Below are 21627 nucleotides of genomic sequence, written 5' to 3'. Positions count from 1 at the left end.
CGTTATCAATCAAATGTTACGACCTCTGTGAATATGTCAAAGAGGGAGGCAAAGAATTATTGTGGCCATAAGAATAGGGAATTGAACCGAGGGACAAATTGACAGTAGCAATGTGTAAGCAAGACACAGTAACGAAATAACGAAAAAAATATTTTAAACGTCGTCGTCTTCATCTCGAATTGTTTATACGTACGAGCTCATCATCATCATCATCATCGTCATCATGATCTGCCCCTCTTTATTTTCCTCTCTCCATCTCACCGTGTCTTGAAATTCTTTCCCTCAGTGGTTATGCTTTTCTATTGAAATTTAGATTCATTTTGAAAATGGCTTATGGTGTTTGTTTTTTGTTTTATTTTTTGTTACATTCCATAATGCCATTTTCATTATGAACAGCTTTCTGTACGCGCGTCCACCGAAAGCAATGGAAAGAACGGAGCTTATGATGCTAGTACAATGCGGTAGTGGTGTGCACCAATGAAACATCATCATCGGTAGATGGTCTAGCAATGGATGGTGGAGTTTGGTTTGTAGAAGTGGTTATCTATCTTATTCGATTCTTATTTATCAATCAAAATCTACTCGCCCTATCCCGAACATTTCTCTCACTTTTTCGACGGACATACATCTGAACATATGCATGGAGAGATAGTAGCAGTAGTAGTAGGCAACAATGTTATGCTATACAATGGATACATTCCATGGAATAAATCCAGGAACGGAATAATACAATCCAACTACTACTACTACGACTACTATAGTATTGCTACGTCAATGTTTGCTACTCATTATCATCATCATCATCGTCACATTTGTTTCTGTTTCTTTTTATCTCACCAACTCCTGCTCACCCTCGATCGTTTTTTAGTGTGTGCAAATATTTTTTTCTTTCTCTTTTGAGCTGCCATAATGGCTCTTTCTTCGGCTTTGTCGTCGATTTCGTCGTCGTTCAGTCTTCAGTTGGCCGCCAAACTGTGAACTTGTGTTTACGTCGGTTTGTTTTGTTTTTTTTTTTTTAATTTTGTTGTTGATTAATGCTGATGCTGTTGTGTGGTGTGTGGGTCTGATTACCGATGATGATGTTGTTCATCAAACACATCGATTATTGATATAATCCGTGATGATTATCAATAGTTTGATTCAATTTTTCAAAATAAAAAAATTTTCTTTCAAAATCATCTGATTAATTTTTACAGCGTGATGATGAGCTTTAGTGGTGGGTGTGTTTGTTTGTTGTGTGTTTCGAATGTTTTGAATGTGTTGTGATTGTGTGATTCTCTCATCCATTATTGATTGACCGAATTCTAATTCGAATCTGAATCCCAAAACGATAATCGATTTGTCCATTGTTTTTTGCTTGTTTGCTATGTTGTTCAAGAAGTTCAATGGTGTTTTGCCTTTGAATATTAAATATATATCGATGTAAAGTTTTGGTCTTGATCTTAATCTGCTTATTCTTGTATAGTTAATTTATCCAAAAGGTGCTTTAATTGGGCCGCGATATATCATGTTTCATAATTAAGATGGTCGTGATCAGTCGAAAATAAAAAAAAAAATGCTCTAGCCATCGACTAAAAGTAATCAATTTTCCTCAAAACAAAAGAGATACTGGCATTGCACGGAAAAGGAAATGGTCTGAATGGAGACCACTCACGCCTTGAAACATCATCATAACCATCATCATCATCATCATTCTCACCACCATCCACCACCTTCATCTCATAATCATCACCAGCAGAATAGCTACAATCACCACACTAATAATAGTAATAGTGGCTTATCACACCCACCACCACCGACACCACTGCAATCATCAATAACACCAACTTGTTCTTTGCAAACAACAATCATCACAAATAATAATCAACCAACGACGGCGACCACCACTACTAAAGTAACTGGACGGCCATTCCCCCTTTTATTATCGAGTATTGAATCGGTTACATCATCTTCCTCTTCTTCTTCATCCTCTTGTTCATCGTCATCATCATCTGCGGCGATAACCACCACATCATTGGAAACAAACTCGAATCTAAAACGTTGTCTCAATGGATCTTCATCGACCACCAATATCGGATCGATAACGGGACGAATAACGTCATCGACATCATCACCAAATACCGCAGGTATGAGTGACTGACTGAGTGGATGTGAATATTTGGCCAAATTTTTCATTTTCACTTTGATCCAAACTTTGCTCGAATTTCTAGGTGTTGCGGTCAATGGTGGTGGTAGTGTAGGCGGATCATCATCGTCATCGTTGTCTAATCTGAAAAATGGAGGCCTAAAGGGAAACAGTAGCAATCACAATCATCAAAATGGTAACACTTTCAGTGTTCATCGGCCAAATGGAACGACAAACAAAAAGTCATCGTCTACAACAAATTTACTGCCATCATCATCATCATCATCATCATCATCAGCAACAGCGACAGCATCAGCAACAACTATATCGACGCAATCACAGCCAACAAATTATCTTGGTTTCAATGGCCATCATTCGCTGACCTCTGAAACTAATCAACAACGATTATTGCCATTTAAAAAGAACTTATTAGCACGAGAATGCCAACCATTATTGAATGGTAAATTGAATTCAACAATAAAATCGAAAACATCATTGAATGGTGGTTATCATAATGATACTCTGGGCAACAAAATCAAATCACAACAAAATGGCATCGGTTCGATTAATACAAATACAAATAGTAATATGAATGGTGTTAATTATCCAGATCATCATCATAGTCATCATAGTGGTAGAAGTTTGAATGATAATTTCAACAATTATAACCATAACCATTATCTCAACTTGACAAATGATCCAAACGGTAATTTGTTTGCATTTCGAAATGTTTCATCTGCAACTGCATTCAAAAATCATTCGGCATTCACACAGCCATCATCATCGTCATCGAGGTTTCATTACAACACAACAACATCAACCATCACCACCACCCATAACAATCACAATCAATCACAATCATCATCTGATCTCAATAAAACATTGACCACAGCGAAACCAAAGGTTTTTAAATTTTTCAAAGAAAAAGCCAAAGCCGATCAACAACAACAAAATTTAAATTCTACCATAACATCAGAATCATCATCGACGACCACAACAAATTCGGCAAGAAAATCGAAAACGAAAAATTCATCAAATTCAAAAACAAAAACAAGCAAATCCAAAACGACTAAAGCAAACAGAAAATCAGTGAGCACAAAAAATTGTCCACTTGTCAAAGGTTCTATCGGTGATTTACCAAATTTGATTAATAGTGATGGTGGTGGTTATTTAATTTCCGGAAATAATTCTGCATTCTCGCCATCGTCGTTGTCCAATGTTGATAAATTGTCAGCTGGTGAGAATGGTGTTTATGATAATGTGAATGATGATGAAACATTTGCGATACAAAAATCGAGAACCATTCATTATGCCGAATATTTGATTGAAAATTTCGCTCTACAAGTGTTTGATAATGAACACGATCTCATGGTAAGTTTTTTCTCGTTTGTTGCAAATTGAATTTATTTTTCCATTATCGTTTGTTATCAATTTGTGGTTTTTAGCCCATTCTCATATTTTTTTGGCTTAAAAATTTGATTCTTGAATGAAAGTCTTGTTTGCATTTCAATTGGTTTTTCCTGGATTTTATTATTGATACAGCAGTGATATAGTTGCTTACTTTGTTCGAGTTTGTTTGTTTTTACAATTCTGATGATATGAGTCGTTCTTGTTTTGAGACAAACATGAAATTGCCAACAAAAAAAATAAAAAATAAAAAAAAAATATTAGAAACCAATACAAACAGGATCCAGTGAGGAAAAATTGAATAACAACGACAAAGTGAATGGATTCAGTATCCAAACAAACAAACAAACAAACACTCATTTTCCATTCGACTTGAAACTTTCGCGGGAACCTTTGCTTATCAAGTTTTTCAGTATTCGGTCGACACGAATCACAGTACACATTAACCATTCACCGATTTTTCATCGGCTCAAAGAAAAGAAAGCCTTGAAAAAAGTTGTATCGTCTTTGTCCTGAATGTTCACCAAATTGTTTTTGACGATTCTCATGTTGATGGTGATGATGATGATGATGATGATGAAAAACTATAGTGAACCCCCAGTGATACAAGCAATGACGACAAAAAACAGCAGCATTACAGAGACATGTAGTGAGATGTAGTGAATTCCCAAATGGAACAACCACGAATCATATAGCAAACACACAATGATTCAAATACAGTTATTTTTGTTGTTTGGTTTCATTGCCGGATGGATCTGTATATCCAGTGATGATTATGGTGGTGTCGGTTCTCGGGTCCCTTTAGTAGCTTTCTGGTATCATTGTCGTGTATATTGGCATTAGCAGACGCCCCATTTCGATTCGTGCCGTACGCCAATTTACATTATACACATGTGATTGTTGTTTTGTACGTTTTCATCAACTTAGAAAATAAGCCACAGATGAGATTGCAATAAAGATTGGCGCGAAAATCGGTTTGTCTATTGAATTGAAGACATTGAATTATTTTTTGTTTTTTGTTTTGTTTTGTTTTTTGAAATTGAAAAAAACCATTTCTTCCCACTGATTGACTTGTTTTGTTGATGAAAAAAGAAATTTTATCAGATGATCTCTAAGTATACATGATCCATATGCAAGTTGTTTCTTCAACAAGTCGTATTGGTTTTTTAGTTTTTTTCTTTCATTGGAAACATTGTCTATTTATAGCCACAGTTGAAATCCACCATGATGGTAATAATGGATAAGCAGCGTGACTAACAGCCCTCATCCTACCATTGAAATCTATCGTTAGTGGTGGCTATTTTCAAGTTTTTTTTTATTTTTTCTTTTTTATTTCATTTCTTCCAAAATCCATTGACATCCCTTTTGGATTGTCAAATATATGCTTTTTATTGTTATGTTTGTCTATTGGCCACCACTTTTTTCACCATTATGGATTATTCGATGTTGCCAGTTATTTTTACCGTTTCTTTCTCTCTTTTTCTTAAGTTTTTCGTGGACACATTAGATTTTAACACAATTTTTTTTTCATTTTCTTTTTCATCCACCAATTAGTGTGCTGTCGAACAAAGTGAACGTATCCGCAAATCACTAGACCCGAATCGTTCATCATCGTCAGAATTATCGGATAACTATCATTCCGAATCCGATGTTGAATCCACGACTTGGCAACAAATGAATAGTAGCCATTGTACAAATCAACAAAATGATTCCAAAATCAACCATAGTAATCATCAATTGATGAATGGTTCAAGGTCCAAATTGTCGAATACGACCAATAATTATTGTGATGGTTTAATATTATTACGAAGGAGTCCATCTCCAACATCGTCATCGTCTTTATCATCAGACGATGACGATGACGTTGGAAATGATAGAATCGCCCAAAGATCTTTACTCATATCTACGAATCATAAATCAACAAGTCTTTCGAATGGTAAAAAATCTCGATCATCTTCGCCTAGGAAAAAATCAGCTACGACCAATAATAAAACGTGTAAAAAACCTCGAGCTTCACCGTCGAAACATTTGGCGAATAAAAAATCAAACAATAAAAAGTCCAACAATTTGTCCAGCAAAAAATCATTTTCATCCAAAGAAATTGTTGATACCAGCGACGATGACGAGGATGAGAATGAGTTTGACGAACACGAAGAATCAAATGATGAACTGGACAATGATAACAGAACTAGAAAGAATATTCCAATCAAATGTTTGCATAAACATGCAAAAAACCAATCAGCTTGTAGCAAGTGCCTGCAGAAATGTAAATCTCAAACCATACAATCAAAACAGCCGAAAAAACGGCCAACAAAATCGAAATCCAAATCACCGTGTAAATCCAGCAACAACAACAACAACAACAGCTCATCGAAAATGGGCAAAAATGTCAAAAATAAACAAACGGTAAACAAAACAACAACAACAACGACCAATAAGAAATCAACAGTGAAAAAGAAAGCGGTTAATAGTAAAAATAAAAAAGCAACGACCAATCAGCAAAAAGTCAACAATGTCCCATCATCGAAATCAAATCAAGTTTCCAGCAATGATGATGATGATGACGACAACGACGATGATGATGACGATGATGATGATGATAGTGATAGTGATAGTGAGAGATGATAATGTTGTTGGTCGCCATCATAATCAACGACAACAGAATCAACGTCGTAAATCAACCACAAATCGACAACAACAACAACAACAACGTCGACAACAGCGTCGAAACCGTCGTAATCATGATGATTCCGAAGTTGATGATGAAGATGATGAAATTTTGGATTCTGATCATTCTGATTCAGATGATAATGATGATGATGATGATACCCAGAATGATTCTGATTCGTCGGATGAAGATGATAGTGACGACGTCGACGACGATGATGATGATGATGACGATGATGATGATGGTGAAGAGACTATTGAAGATAATAGAACAATCGCCGATCTTATTAAATGTTCGAATCGTCGTGAAGCCGTACGTAAAGCGGCTGCACGTGCAGCTGCAATGCAACAACATTCGCATCATAGTCTTAGCCATCATCAATCGGTCAGTAGCACGCGTCCATCATCATCATTGTCGATGACTGCAGTTGCATCGTCTCCATCAGCCTCATCGTCATCTTGGACCAATACCAAGGTTAGTTGATTTTTTTTTTGTTCATTTCTCATGATGCAATCATATTGTCTGTTTTGTGAATGTCCATTTTAAGACATCGCCTTGATGATCGATTTTTTGCTTGATTGATCCAATCGATCCAATGATTGTTCATTTGATCATTATTATTATAAATATATGTTGAGTGAATATTGAATGAAAACATTTGATAGGTTCCGTTATCACTCTTGGATAACATGATGATGATGATTTGAATATTTTTTCCTCTACAAAACTGATCACCATCATTATCATGCAATGCAATGGCCATTTTTAATTTTATTATTCTGTGGTTTTCTCTGATGGTGATGATAATGGTTAATGTGTAGTATAGCATATATATAGATGTTCAGTTGTATTTGTGTGTGATATTGAATTACATTGTGGTTCTCCGTTGCCAATCAACATTTTATCTGACATTCACACACGCAGTCGAATTGAATAGCAATGATGATAGACAAATAGAATTGTGTGCTTTTTTCTCGCGTTGATGTTGAAGCAGATTCTTCATATTATAATCAAGTCGACAACAGGAAAAAGGGTCTATTCATTGCCATTGCCTTGTTACGGGATGTATGTGTATTTTTTTCAATTCTGAGAATCCAGTATCCTAGCTTCTGCTTTTCGTTTTTTTTTCTTGTTCGGGTGAAACGAAACTTTTTCTTTCGGAATTCTGCAGCAGCATATTCTCTTCTCGCAATGAGAAAAAACCGTTTGCACTGAAATGGCTCCATGAAACCAAAAAATCCATCTGGGGATGTATGCAATAATGTTTTGGCTAAATTTTTTTCCTCAAAAGATTCGACTCCCGATTTTTTTGCTATATAAAATGGATATTTCATCTCAGTCAAGATCCGAATCAAGTCTCTGTATAGGTGGTAGTTTAACTGGCTGGCAGATCCTTGTTTCTCATAACTAGTTTTTTTCTCGCTTTCTGCATTTTTGGATTCAAATTTCTTTGCTTTGCTTGCCTGCTGCTCGAATATAGCTAGTTTTTTTCGTCATGTTTTCAAGTTGGGCTTTTTTCTGTTTATGGCAGGCTTTTTTTGTTATCGCTGAATTCTATTCTGTTTTGTTCATTCAGTTCGGTTCGGTTTGATCGGTCGGTCGGTCGGTTGGTTGGTTGGTTGGTTTGTTGGTTAGTGTGTTCACAATATACACAGAGAGAAAATGACGAAAAATGGAAAAGCAGCCAAATCGAATGAGAAAGATGGAACCGACTTTACTACTTCTAATGCTGTGCTGGCTGGCTATATGGGCCTTTTTATTTGTTCGCTTGGTTGGCTTGTGTTCAGGTTCGGTATTTTTTTCAATTCACAATTTGCCTGGCTGGTTTTTCATACTTTGGTTTGGTTTCCATTATAATGTTTATTGTGTGTGTGTGTGCATGTTGTGTTCATATTTCAATCGTCAGTTGGTCGACAGTCGTCGTCGTGTTCACATCGTACGACTGTTTCTCATCTTTGTGTGTGAATTGATCTGATCAGATTGTGTGGCCGAAATAAATCTCTGTTATGTCTGAATTTGTATTTTGTTATCTTATCAAATGTAATAAATGTGAGTTCCGTTCGTTTCTTGCTGCTGTTGTGTGTGTTTGTAATAACAATTTGATTTTGTTTTTTTTCAATTTTAAATTTGAAAACAATAAGCGAAACAAATTCTTGCCGAATCATCCAAATTCTTTGTTTGTCGGGAAATTTCCGGCATCCATCTCGAATTGAAATTGCCTACAGCTTGAGAATATTGATGATTTGACTTGATAAATTCATTAACATTAAACATCACTTTTTCTTTTCAATTACATAATTCTGGCCTGAAGATTTTCACCTCTTGACAAACAGACAAAAAAGTCAATGTATTCATTTCGTGTCGTATGAAAATCCTGCTCCATTTATATATCGGTGTTTTTTTTCTCGTCCAAATATTTTCATTGTGTGTGAATTTAAATTGCAAATTTGATTCTTGTGAGTGCTGTGAATTTTTTTCTTTGCTTTTTGCTACAAATTTTTTTCAGATTCAAAATTTTTTTGTTGTATCAATTTTTGTGTGATGTGATGAAAGAATTTGTTTGACATTGATTCCGACTCATTGATTTATTATTACTATTGAACTTGTAACTGATGACTGTGATCCAGAATGAATCATAATGATGATAAATCGATTATCGAAAAAGAAGAAAAATTCATCTGGTCCAATCCTGCAACTGAAGAATGATGAAAATCGATTCTCTGAACAACGCACCATCACTAATCAATGATGATGATGATGGTGATGATGATGATGGAAAGACAAAATGGCAAGAAAATGAAACTGATGAAAAGGTATCATCCAAAAAACTTTTGCTTTCGATTGAATTTCATTTTTACCCTTCTTTTTCCGGTCAATTTGATTTGCAATCTTTTTTTGATTGGTCAATAAAAATGTCATTTGACCACTGTTTATTCAACCTTGAATTAATAGATGTTGATAATTAATTTATATGATGATGATGATGATGATTGATCAATGAGAATCGATCGATCGATGAAAATAATAATAGGTCTTGTTCATTGTATTAGTATTACACGTATTACGGACTAATGATGATGATGATGATCGAATCACGCTGATAGCATTTGTAAAGCACAGAGGATGCTAATTAGCTTTTTGGTTTGGCTTTGTTCTCTCTCTTTCTCTCTATTTAATCGCTCTGGTTGTGTGTGATAAACTATTGAAAAAATCCCGATTTGATCGATCTGGTCGTCGTCGTCGTTATTGTTATCGTTGTTGTTGTTGTTATTTCCTATTTACTGTAATTATCATTAACATCGTATCGGACTTTTGAATTTTCGGATCAGGAAAAAACCGGGACACAAATGATGATTTGGGATTGTTTGTTTGTGATGATCATTGATTGCTTGGTTTCTTTCTTCTCCACGATCCACTTGAATGAGCATTGAGTTTGGCTTTTTCATTCCAATCATGATGGCCATTACCAGTGTTGATTTGATTCGATTTTTTCAAATGCAAATTTCTTTTTTACTCGCTCAAATTCAAATTGTTGCAATGAAAAACAATCTTGGTCACTTGTTTGTGTTTATTTTTCCATATGAAAAATATTGCCCTTTCATTTGTTCGTATTATTATTGTTTTTTCCTCTTTCTGTTCCGATTTGATTTCTTTTGCAACACACACACACACACACACCCGAAACTTGAGGAAAAAGTTTCCAATAACAAAAAGAAATGGGAAAAAATCTTTGACAAAAGGCCCGTCTGGTTGTTTTCGATTCCTTGTTTGTTGTGATTCGGATGCTCAAACTATAAAACAATTCTGTTGACAACAACGACGAGAAAAAAATTGTTTGTTTGATTGATCGGCGCCCATTCATCCTTGGTGGGGACGATTCTCCATTTATTATGGGATTCTATCATTCTATCATTGAATCCGAAATGATCAAACAGAACAAGATTGTAATGTCATCTCCGTTTTGTTGTGGATCGTTTTTTAATGATATTGTAGCGTAACGGAAAAATGAAAAATTTTGTTGGATTGAAATTTTTCATTTTTCTTTACGGCAGCCTAATTTTGTTTATTCACACATGCACATCAGATTGATTTGAGCAGTTTGTTCATTTTTAGCCATTTCATTATGACAATCATGATCATCGTTTTGTTTGTGTTTGTCTTTATTTTGCAAGAAAAAAAATTAAATCTTGTCTTGTTGTTCATCTATGATGATTGCTTGTTATTGTTGTTGTTGTTGTTGTGCAAAATTCTTTTGGTGCTGAATTTTTTTTTTGCTGTGTATTCATCGGAGCGTGAAATATATGAACGACGACTATAAACTACTCTGGAAAGATAATGATGCAACTTGTGTGTTAATTGGCTTTCAAGTTTTTCGCAGTTAATGACCAGAAAGATTTTTTCCCTTCTGGATCGAAAAGCACTGTGTTGGAATCTAATTTGACATGCAGATTTCGGATTGATTTTTGAATTTCTTTTTGATTTGAATAGTTTGATAACCTATCATTTACTAGATCGATCCGATCATGATGATGACCAATGGCTGGCTTTTCTCTTGATAATAATGGCCTGCTTGCTGAAAATTTGCATTTCTGAAATCATGTCAATTGGTTTTTGGTATGGTGTGGTGTGTATCTGTTAGTGTTTGTGTCAGTACGATCTGAACGCTCTCACCTGGTCTGATTCATTTTCCCTGCACTATGTGTTTGTTGATTCTATTAATTACACTGATTAATTAATTTGATATATGATATATATGTTGTTCATGTCATTCGTTTATTTGTTCAAGCCTCGAAGCTATGGTGATGATCACTGGGTTTAATCGTCATCACATTGTATCCGAATTGTTTCACTCTTTTCAGCGATTGATCGATTTAGCATTTATTGGAGGTGACCTCCGCCTACACTTGTGAATTTATCATCTTGATAATCATGTTTTTTTTGTTATATCAAACAAAGATCAAAGGTCATTGTTCAGCGAGGTCGTGTTTTTTCCTCGAAAAAAAGACAACAACAAATCCTAGTTGCTTGATGATCATGAATTTGAATTTTTATGCCTCGACAAATAAAATATTCACCTCAGATCATGGCCATGTTTTGTTGTTGTTGTTGTTGGTTTGCATTCGAATTTTGTCGCGCCAAATTCAAACAACAACAACGACAACATATTGACAAACAAACAAACATAGAGCATTGACAACTTTGTTGGCTTCGGCCAATGTCCCATGTTCATGTCTGAGTGATTTGATCTTCTTCACTTATCTTTTTGACTTTTTAAATATTTTTCTTCTCTGGCTTAAACTATGACTATATACAGTAATAGGATTTGTTCAAGTATGTGCTGTATAATATGATGAGAGAAAAAAATGAAATAAAATGAAATGAATTGAACGTTGAATGAATGAAAACTTTTAAACGATTGTCATTCGATGAACTTTGAAATGATAATTTTTTTATCGGCCATCAATTTTTCTTCTCATGTGTTTTTTGTCGATTGTGATTGAAAAAATCAATTCCAGTTGAAATTGGATTTTGAAAAAATCCGAATTGAATTGCAAATATTCTTGTGTGGAATTTATTGTGAAAAAAACTTGAGTGGGTTTTTTGATTCATATATGGACCGATTTGAATTGAAATGCGAAATGCTTTCAGTTCAAGTGGCGATCAGTGTTAATTACAAGTTTGGTCATGAATGAATGAATATCGCTCCAATCATTGACGGCTCTTTTTCTCTACCGTAACCGAGAATTATTCATCAAAAATGTTCAAACTGTGTGTGTCTAGTTTGTTGTACAGGAAAAACGACCTATGGACGTTGAAGAATGATGACCAGTTTTCGGGCTCCATGAACATTTAACATATAGATCCAATAACGATGTCATTCAGGTTGAAACTGGCAAATAAATGATGTTTGTTTTTCCATTCTGTGTTTGTAGACAATGCGAGAGAATTAACTTTGATTTCTTTAATTAAATTATATGAACGCCTAAATCATGTTATTCGGTTTGATTTTTTAAAACTTTCGACTAATATGTTTTCTTTTTCATTACTCCAGGTGACAAAGGTGAATGCTACATCATCAACATCCGCCTCATCGGCAGTGAACACGAATTCAAATAATGGACCACCATCAACGAATCCAGTGTTGAATGTGAACAATAGTAGTAATAGTTGCAGCAGCAACAGCAACAACAACAACAACATTCACGTTGATTCCGATTCAACATTAGCCACGACCGGTAAGTCTTTTGCTTACAATCGATCGATTGATTGATTGATTGATTCTCTGATAATGATCACGATCGTAAATATGGGAAATTTTGAATTTCTGACCATCACCAGCAAAAAAAAGGACAAGTAGCCAAAAGTCACTTGTCTATTGAAAGAAAACGGAAATGGTTTCAACACTTTTCTGTTTGTTTGGTTGCAAATATACCGGAAATATTATGTTTGGCGTCACAAAGATTCATTTTTTCTCTTTTCAGAATTGAAAATGTGATGATAATCCAATATCATCATTATATTTATCATTGGAATGATTACTATTGAGTATTGAGTGAATGAAATTTTCATTTACATTTTCATACCATTTTCATTTGTCTGTGTGTATCGATCATTTCGTTTTCAATCGATCGATATATCTTTTTTGTGGATGTATTGAATGAATGATTTTCTCGCTTGTTCATCGTGCCGTATCGAATTTCGTCGACGTTTATATATCCAGTGTGTGTGTGTGTCTGTATAAGTATCGAACAAATGCAGTTTCTTTTCTGATAGGCAGAAAAATCGAAAGCAAAGAGAAAGAGAAATCCCTTGGCATTTGATAATCTAGTTGCTGCTGGAATTTTGTTTTCGTTTTTTTTTTATTTTCTCTCTCGATTTGGCTAAGAAAATGGACCAAACTCACTTGTGTCCGTTATTTGTTGGTCATTTAATTTTATCATTCAAATTTGACATTGTACATTATATTAGTACTTTTATTGCCTCAATAAATTCATCGATTTCGGCAACATTGCAGATAGAAAGGTTAATTATTATAATCATCATTATCATAATGATGGTTATGATTATGATTTTCGTATTCTACTTCTAGTCATGCTAATAACATGCGAATCCCTTATAAAGATGCATAAATTCTTTTTTTCGCTCTTGACATATTCTCGATTCTTATTCAGGGATCATTTGCTGTCTGTGTGTATGTGTGTGTGTGTTACATAATTTATCAGAATGCTTAATGCCTGGTCTCTCTCTCTGTCTCTCTGTGTGTGTATGTTAGTGTGCAGCAAATTATTATTTCATTATATGAAGATGCTATTCGGTCCTTAGATGGCTTTTGCATAACGCAACGAAAAAAAGTGTGGCAGTCAACGTGGGATTTTGAATATGGCTGCCACGCTCTGCATTCTCATGAATGAATCATCAACCGATTTCTGTCTTTCTGTGTCTGTGTGTGTGTTACTCGTTGAAAATTGTTTTCTTTTCTCATTGTGGGTGTTTTATTTTTTTTCGCTTTGAAACACTGTGAAATGGAGATTTTCCCAATATTTTTTAGTTTAGATTCATCGTTTGATTCTAATGAAAAGTTGATCTTGATGAACCGAATGTGTTTGATAGTCGAAATTCATTGATTGGTTAATTGGTTTTAGTTTGTTTGAACGATGATAGTGACTAATGAATAATTATATTTAAACAATCCAACTGCATCAACACAGTCCATTCATTGAGACTGTCTGTAAAATGTAGAAATGACCATCTTAGCAATGATAATGATATGCATAATAATAATCAATGAATCTCTCAAGTGTCTGTGTGTGTGTGTGTGTGTGTGATATTTATATTTATTCGTTGAAGCATTCACTGTACTTATATATCTCATAATCGTCTCGTTCAATGAATGATTGTGATATTTCCATCTGGTTTTTTACATTCATTCCTGTGCGAGTGTTGTTGTTGTTGTTATTGTTGTTGTTGCATGTATGGCTTTCATGCGTGACATCATTTGTCACCACCGCCACCACCATTACCATCGACATCGACATAGCCAGAGTTTTGAATAATTTTTTTTTCGTTTTCTGGTTTTCTCTCTACACCATCTTTCGTTACGTATAAATTGAAGAATAGCTAGTTGGCTGGCTGGTGTGTTTCAAGAAGTTGACGGGTTGACATACGATGGATTTTTCTATTTCTCTTCACTAGTCGTTCTCCTGTCAGTATCAGAAGTTCCAGTAGTTTTATTTAACCAGTTATCTACTAAGAACAATTTTTTTCTGTTAAACGATTCAATTCTCTATCCATCGATACTTTTTTTCCCGCCAAAGCAATAATAACCGTGGAAAAAATTTCCGTTGTGAACTAAATCATTTTGGATTGCAACAACAACAACAACGTTGTTTGACTGGGCGCAATAGCCGAAAATAAATGCATTGTATTTTATGCATACAAATAGCCCAATTGTTCCGTCGTTTGGATCGGTCCAACACACTCAGCCCGGACAATCGGTCGTTTGTTTTTTTCCTTCTTGTTCATCATCCAAAAACAAGAAGAAAATCTGCCTGTCCACATTACGATTGAAATTTTTCCTTTTTAGTTGTTTCTCATTGAATATTTGTTTGGTTGATTCCAAGTTTTCTTGGTTTTTTTCTCAATATGTAAGCAATCTCGTTCCATCTGTGTGTGTGTGAGCAGAAAGACTAAATTTGTGTGTGGTTGGAATGGAATGGAATGGAAATCCAAATGTCTGAAGAATATTTCTCTCTGGTTGTTGTTATTTTCATATAATAAATTATGCACCATTTGAACCAGTGAATGTAAAGTGAAACAGAAAAATCCGCATTTCTTTTGACATTCTTATGGCCATTTTGATTTAGTCACTCGCACACACACACACACACAGACTGAGTGTCTGTTTATCGAAACTTGGATAAAACTTTTTTTCAACATCATCATCAGTGGATGGGAACACTATAGTATAGTCGATAGCAAGTCATTTGTCTTGGCGCTCAGCAAAAATCTTTTTCGTTTGGGAATCATTTTTTCACACATTTAAAACTTTTTATTTTCTCGCTAGTTTAAAACTAACTTGATCAAAAGAGAAAAATGTCCAGAATTGTTGTTGTTATTCTATAGCCTACTAGTATTAAGTCAGCAGGTAGCTATTATCGCTGGTGGTTAACCATATTTTTTATCGTCTCATTTGGATATGAACAATTTGTTAATGTTCTCGGAAATCAATTTTGTCTTTGGTTTTAATTTCAATTTCCAATTGAATTTGAATCTCTCTGAAATCGGCAAAAGTACAGTTTTGTCGTTGTCGATGATGATGATGATGATCCTCTCGTTTGATTTATGAGCATCGAAAGCAGCCAACATCATCATAGTTATTGTATGCTCTCATTCATCCATCATTTGTCTGTTTCTCTTTGTTTGCTTTGTTAGTCGTGGAAAACATCCAGCCATGAGTTTTTTTTTCGGGCACAACAAAGCTCTTTTGATGTAGGATTTATTTGTCAAGTTTGTTTCGTGCATATGCAAAATATAATTCTGGATCATCATCATCGTCATAACCACTGTTTTGTTTCGTTTTGTTTTGTTTTGTTTGTTTTTTCAGTGTTAATTATAATTATTATTATTATTCCGATGATGATGATTACTGGTTTTTCGTTCAACAAACAAGAAAACATCGTTAATCAAATGGCTATTTTCTTTGTCTTTTTTCTTTTTCAAACCATTCAGGTGCGAAATGCTCGAAATCGGCTAAACAAACACAACACACAAAATCAACTAAACACCAACAACAGTCAAAGAATCAGCCAACTGCAAAACAATCGAAATCGGCCAAATCGACCTCTAAATCTTCAGCGAAAACAATCACAACCACAACAAGCAAATCAAAGCAATGGAAAAAATCAACCCCAGCCAATAATAATAAAAAATCCACAACGACAAAACAACAAACAAAACGATCAAAGTCAGATTCCGAAGAGGAAATGGATTCATCACCCGTTTCCGACGACAGTTCTTGTGATGATGAAAAGAAACACGATAATGGTCTATCTGCTGCTCAATCTGAGTCTGAATCTGAATCTGATAATGACAACGACGACGATGATGATGATGATGATGAGGATGAGGACGAGGATGAAGTAGATGATCAGACGCCAGAAATCAAACGAACTGTCGGTCGACCACTGGGTAGTAGGAATAAAAAAAGAAAAGCGGCAGCTAAAATGAACACCGGTAAATCGATTGGAAAAGCTGTAAATAATAATAAAAAACAAAACGCGAAAAAGACTAAATCAACCACCAATGCCAGAGACGATTCGGATGAGCATTCCGAATCTTCGCAATCATCGAATGACGGAGATAGCAACAATAGCGACCAGGATGAAGATGACGGTTTCGAAGAACCGGTTCAAAATAATCGTAAACAAAATACAAAACGAATACTTCGGTCTAAATCTTTGACAAAACTGGAAAAATCAGCTTCTCTGAAAACAAAGTCAACCAAGAAATCGTCAACTCAGACTGCGAATAAAAAATCAAAAATCACTGAAAAGAAACTGAAAACAGCAACTAAAAAACGTAAACGACCAGATTCTTCATCGTCTAATTCTTCCGCTTCTCATGATGACGATGATGTGGACGATGTTAATGCTGCTGCTGATGATGATGATGATTTGGCTGAAAATTTTCTCACCGAGGATGATAGTCATGATGATGATGATGGTCATATTTTGACCGAAGATGAGAATCATGACAGTAGTGTTGTCAACAACAACAACAACAACAAAAAGACAACAGCAGCCATTTGCAAGTCGAAATCAGTGAAAAAACCAGCAAAAAGAAAATTGGCTACCACCATCAACAACAAAAGCAACAACAATAAAACGACGACGACGACCACGTCAAAGTCGAAAAAATCACCAGCCACATCGAAATTGAAAAATTCTAAAAAATCAGCCTTAAAACCAAAGAAAAAATCACAGCCAAAACGATCCGATGATGATGATACTGATGAAAATGATTCCAATGCTGAGGAGTCGTCATTGGACCATGAAAACGATAATAAAAAGGATTCAAAACGACCCACGAAAAAGAATAAGAAAGCAACGGCACTTGGTTCAAAGAAAACGGTGGCCAATAATGATCAAGAATCTACGGCCAAAGAATCTACGATCAAAGATGTTTATACTTTTGAACTGTCACCAGGAGAAACGGTGACAAAAGCAACCACAAAGGATAATTCTGATGACAAAATTGAGCTATCAACAAAGATGGCAAAATGTGATTCCTTATCTGATGATTTATCGGCAATGCATCACCACACTCAACATCATCCGTATCACTATCAACATCATCATCATCTTCATCATCACCAGTCCTATCATGAACCACAATCAAAAGCCAACACATATGGACCAAATGCAAGTCTTTCAAGTCTAAGTCAATTGAGTCAATCGATTGGTAGTGCATCCACCAATCAACCGGGTCCAGCTCTGTTGCCGCCGCCGCAACCACAACCGACGGAATTGAACATCAAAGAAGAACCGAGAGATGATTCACTTCGAACATCATTTGCAACTGCATCATCAAAACAACAACCACAACGACAACAGTCAGATGATAAACATTTCCATTTTGATAACAACAATGATAATCGAGCAATGATGATGCCCAACGATATGCATTTGCATCACCACCATCAACATACTTATCCTCATCATCATTCATTAAATTCGATTCATCATAGTAATAATGGCAACAATGCTCATCATCTGGCTAGTCATACATTCAACACCGGTTCGAATGTGATTACGAAAAATAACAATGGACACCATAATCGATTATGGTCCAATGCTAGGTATGTTGCATGTTTGTCTCTCATATCAATCAGTGTTCATTCATTCATTCGTTCATTTATCATGTTTAGTGCCGGTTCCTTGATATCCTCGTCCAGTTCGGCATCATCATCACCGGTACATCCCGTATTCGGTAGTAATGGTGGTGTTGGTGGTGGTGGTGGTCAATGTCCGCCAACACCGGCTACACCAGCATCATTGGCCAGTTATTTTACTCCATCCACAATGCAATCGCTGCCGTTGCCATCATCATCATCGGCATCATCGTCCATTTATTCGTCATCACAGAGTATGTTGTTTCATTGTATTGTTCATCGTTTTGATTGATTGTCTTGTGTGTAATAATGTAGGTCAAGAATTACTTCGACATGAATTGGATTCACGATTTTTGGCAGCATCGATTGCTGCTGCCGCTGCTGCAGTATCTACTTATGATGGCAGCAGTAGTCGTCAGCTGCAACCACCGTTACCACCACCATTGACGTCGTTTAATAATATTTCCGGCGGTGGTCCATTGACACCTACACCTCATCATCACCTGTTTGCACGTAATCTGAAAAATTCACCGTCACCATCGTTGATGATGATACCGCCACCACCAGCGCCGTCAACAGCAGCATCGACGACGACTACGACTACAACGACGACGTTGGCCAATGCATCACCTTACATGTCTAATGCCAATTCGGTTCGTTGATGATTTCATGTTTGATTCGTTCTAATTGTTGTTGTTGTTGTTGTGTTCATTTTGATTTTGTAGCCTTACCCATTGAATAATAACACGACGCCTAATAGACCTTATGAACATGATCATAATTCATCAATGTCATCAACGTCATCGTCCACATTGACAAATTATCCAATGGCCAATTGTCGAAAGCCTGTTTCGACAACCATGCAACAGCCACAGACTGTGATCATCAAACCGGTAGCATCAGCGCCGAATGTTGCACGATCAACAATGAAATTCGAACAGCCATCATCATCATCATCATCATCGCAATTATCATTACAAGAGGTTTGTTCACTATAATTCAAATTGATTGAATGATGAAATGAATTAATCGATTGTTTCACTTGTTCATTAGCGCAAAGGAAAGATTCGTGGTGCCAGTATGCATGTCAAAATTGCCTGGAACATTTATCAGGATAGAAAATACGCCAATCTCAATAATAAAGGGCAACATTCGAGCGAAGAACGTGATATCAAAAAGGAAAATACATCGTTCATTCCGATGATGAAAAGTCATAGATCATCTTCGTCTATATCGAAAGCCAAACAACAGCAACAGCAACACTCGAATGCAAACATTGCACCCGTTATTACCCACGTTGAATCGACATCACAACCGATTCATAGTATTCCACAAAAACCAGCAGCAGCACCACCACCACCACCCCCACAACCACCATCCGATCCAGTATTGTTAAGTATTTCAAATTATTCAACCACAACTGTGAAAGCACTTGATCCATATAATGGTCTAACGACATTGACGCGATCCCAATCGGTTACAACCATTACACAGCAATATCCTACCAGATTTCCGCACCCAGGATTACCGTCATTATCGGCACCACCAAATCTACCTGCATTATATCCACCAGCACCAATACCAGCACCACCACCACCACCACCTCAGCCATCACATGCTGGATCATTTGATATGTGGCCACGTCCGTCGCCACCATCACCACTAACATCATCAACATCTATTTATGGCCGTAATCAACCACCAATCATTTCGTCCAATACAAATGATTATTATTCAGCAGCATTATCAGCATGGGCTGCTTTCAATCGACCACATACAGATCATCTTATGTCATCGTCAGCACCAACGTTGAGTCGAACGAATCAATCACCACCACCATCGATGGATAAACACGTTAGCGGACAAAAACGTAAAAATGAATCATCCGACAGTAAGAATCGACCATCATCCAATAAGCATCAACATCATAATGGTGATATTCATCATCATCATCGAAATGAAACATCCAGTGGCAAAAAATCCAAACAAACGAAACAGCAGCAGCAACAACAACAACAACAAAATTCGATGGAAAACGGCAATCTATTATTGCCTGCTAGTAACTATCTGTTGGGTGCTACTAGCAGACATATGGATCATTGTTCCCCGATCTCTCCACTATCATCGTCATCGTCATCATCATCATCATCGTTGCCATATCACGCTACAACATCTACTGCGTCAACTGCATTGCCCAATGAACAGCAACAACGTTATTTTGATCTGCTGAATGCTGCGGCAGCGGCCGCTGCTACGAATAATGGTCCGTTTCCGCCAACACCTCCTTCGACTGCATTTTTACCAGGTCGTACAAGTGTTGATATTGCATCACAATCACAAAGGCCAACAACTGCAACCGCAACAACAACGACAACTACAACATCGAAAGCACCCACTCCTCTTTGGCCTTCCTTGGGCCATCATCATCATTATCCAGGTTCGACCGCCAATTCATCGCCAATTGTTCCTGACCCATTCAAATCATTACAAGACATATCATTACGGGCTGGTTTGGTCACACCTGATCGTGAAAGTATATTTTCTCGTTATTCATTACTCAATTCATCTGGAGGTGGTGCCAGTATACTTGAAAAACTGAACAAAGAACAAATTGAAAAATTGGAAATGCTTCAAACGAATGAAAAGAAAAGTGATAATAATAAATCGACCAGAAGTCATCATTCAGCCACTGTTCATCTTGGTTTAGCGCCCAATAATCTATCGACAACCGCTGGGCCATCGTCCTCTGCTTATTCGCCATATCCACCACAACCACCACCGCCGCCATTGAATCATCATTCATATTTGAATTCGTGGTATATGCCACCACCACCGCCAACAGCATCGTTGTTTGGCGCCGCTGCACATCATCAGCAATTTGCGGCTGCAGCCGGTATGTTTGGATCGTCGACATCAATGGGTCGTCATCATAATCCATTTGCGGCATCCGAAGCATCGACATCGTCATCTATGATGAATTTTATGAAAGCAGCCGGCTTGGCCGAATCTGGATATGGTTCAACAACGGCTGGTCGTTGATTGAAATCATCTCTCTCTCTCTCTCCCTCTCTGTAAATTCACTCAATTACAACCTCCTCTACGTGTGTGATAGCTTATTACCAAATTACTGGATTGCTTAGAAACAAAACAAAAAAATCCTTATTATTCATTACTCATTGTTTTCTATATATATGCATCATCATGATCATGTCTTTTTTGTACTTATCACCACCCAACAACAACAACAACAACAACAATAATAGCATTCAATGTGTCACACAAATGAATTTTTCTTTTCTTATTTTATCATTTTTGTTTTGTTGATCACACACCATCTTATACTTCTTGGTCTAACTTATTACCATAATTATTTTCATTTTATTGAATACCTAGACGAATTGTATCCATTTTGTTTGTAAATAACTTTTAATCTTTATTGCAAATGTCATCATTAAAATTATTTGTTTCCTATTATTATACATTCAGTACAAAATTATATATTGCTACAATTGAAGAGAGAAATGCTACAAAGAAGAA

At 36.1% G+C, this 21627-nt stretch overlaps 1 protein-coding gene across 3 annotated transcripts; it reads left to right on the top strand.

Annotated features, from left to right (window-relative positions):
- Positions 1-6121: 6121 nt before the first annotated feature.
- Positions 6122-21567, top strand: LOC124496846 (uncharacterized). 3 transcript variants are annotated; one of them, XM_075732516.1, is made up of 7 exons: positions 6122-6674; positions 12253-12436; positions 15930-18057; positions 18127-18344; positions 18406-18743; positions 18816-19073; positions 19144-21567. In XM_075732516.1, exons 1-7 carry the CDS (start codon positions 6123-6125, stop codon positions 21127-21129), a joined length of 5664 nt encoding a protein of 1887 aa, XP_075588631.1. In that variant the 5' UTR covers position 6122; the 3' UTR covers positions 21130-21567. The 3 variants fall into 3 exon arrangements, with proteins under 3 accessions (XP_075588631.1, XP_075588630.1, XP_075588632.1); XM_075732515.1 differs by lacking the exon at positions 6122-6674 and adding an exon at positions 8826-9013; XM_075732517.1 differs by lacking the exon at positions 6122-6674 and adding an exon at positions 11687-11792.
- Positions 21568-21627: the final 60 nt, after the last annotated feature.

Source organism: Dermatophagoides farinae, chromosome 7 (assembly GCF_024713945.1).
Source record: "Dermatophagoides farinae isolate YC_2012a chromosome 7, ASM2471394v1, whole genome shotgun sequence".
Lineage (NCBI taxonomy): Eukaryota > Metazoa > Arthropoda > Arachnida > Sarcoptiformes > Pyroglyphidae > Dermatophagoides > Dermatophagoides farinae.
The sequence above is the reverse complement of the archived record's forward strand: the minus strand, read 5'-3'. Positions and strand labels throughout refer to the sequence as shown.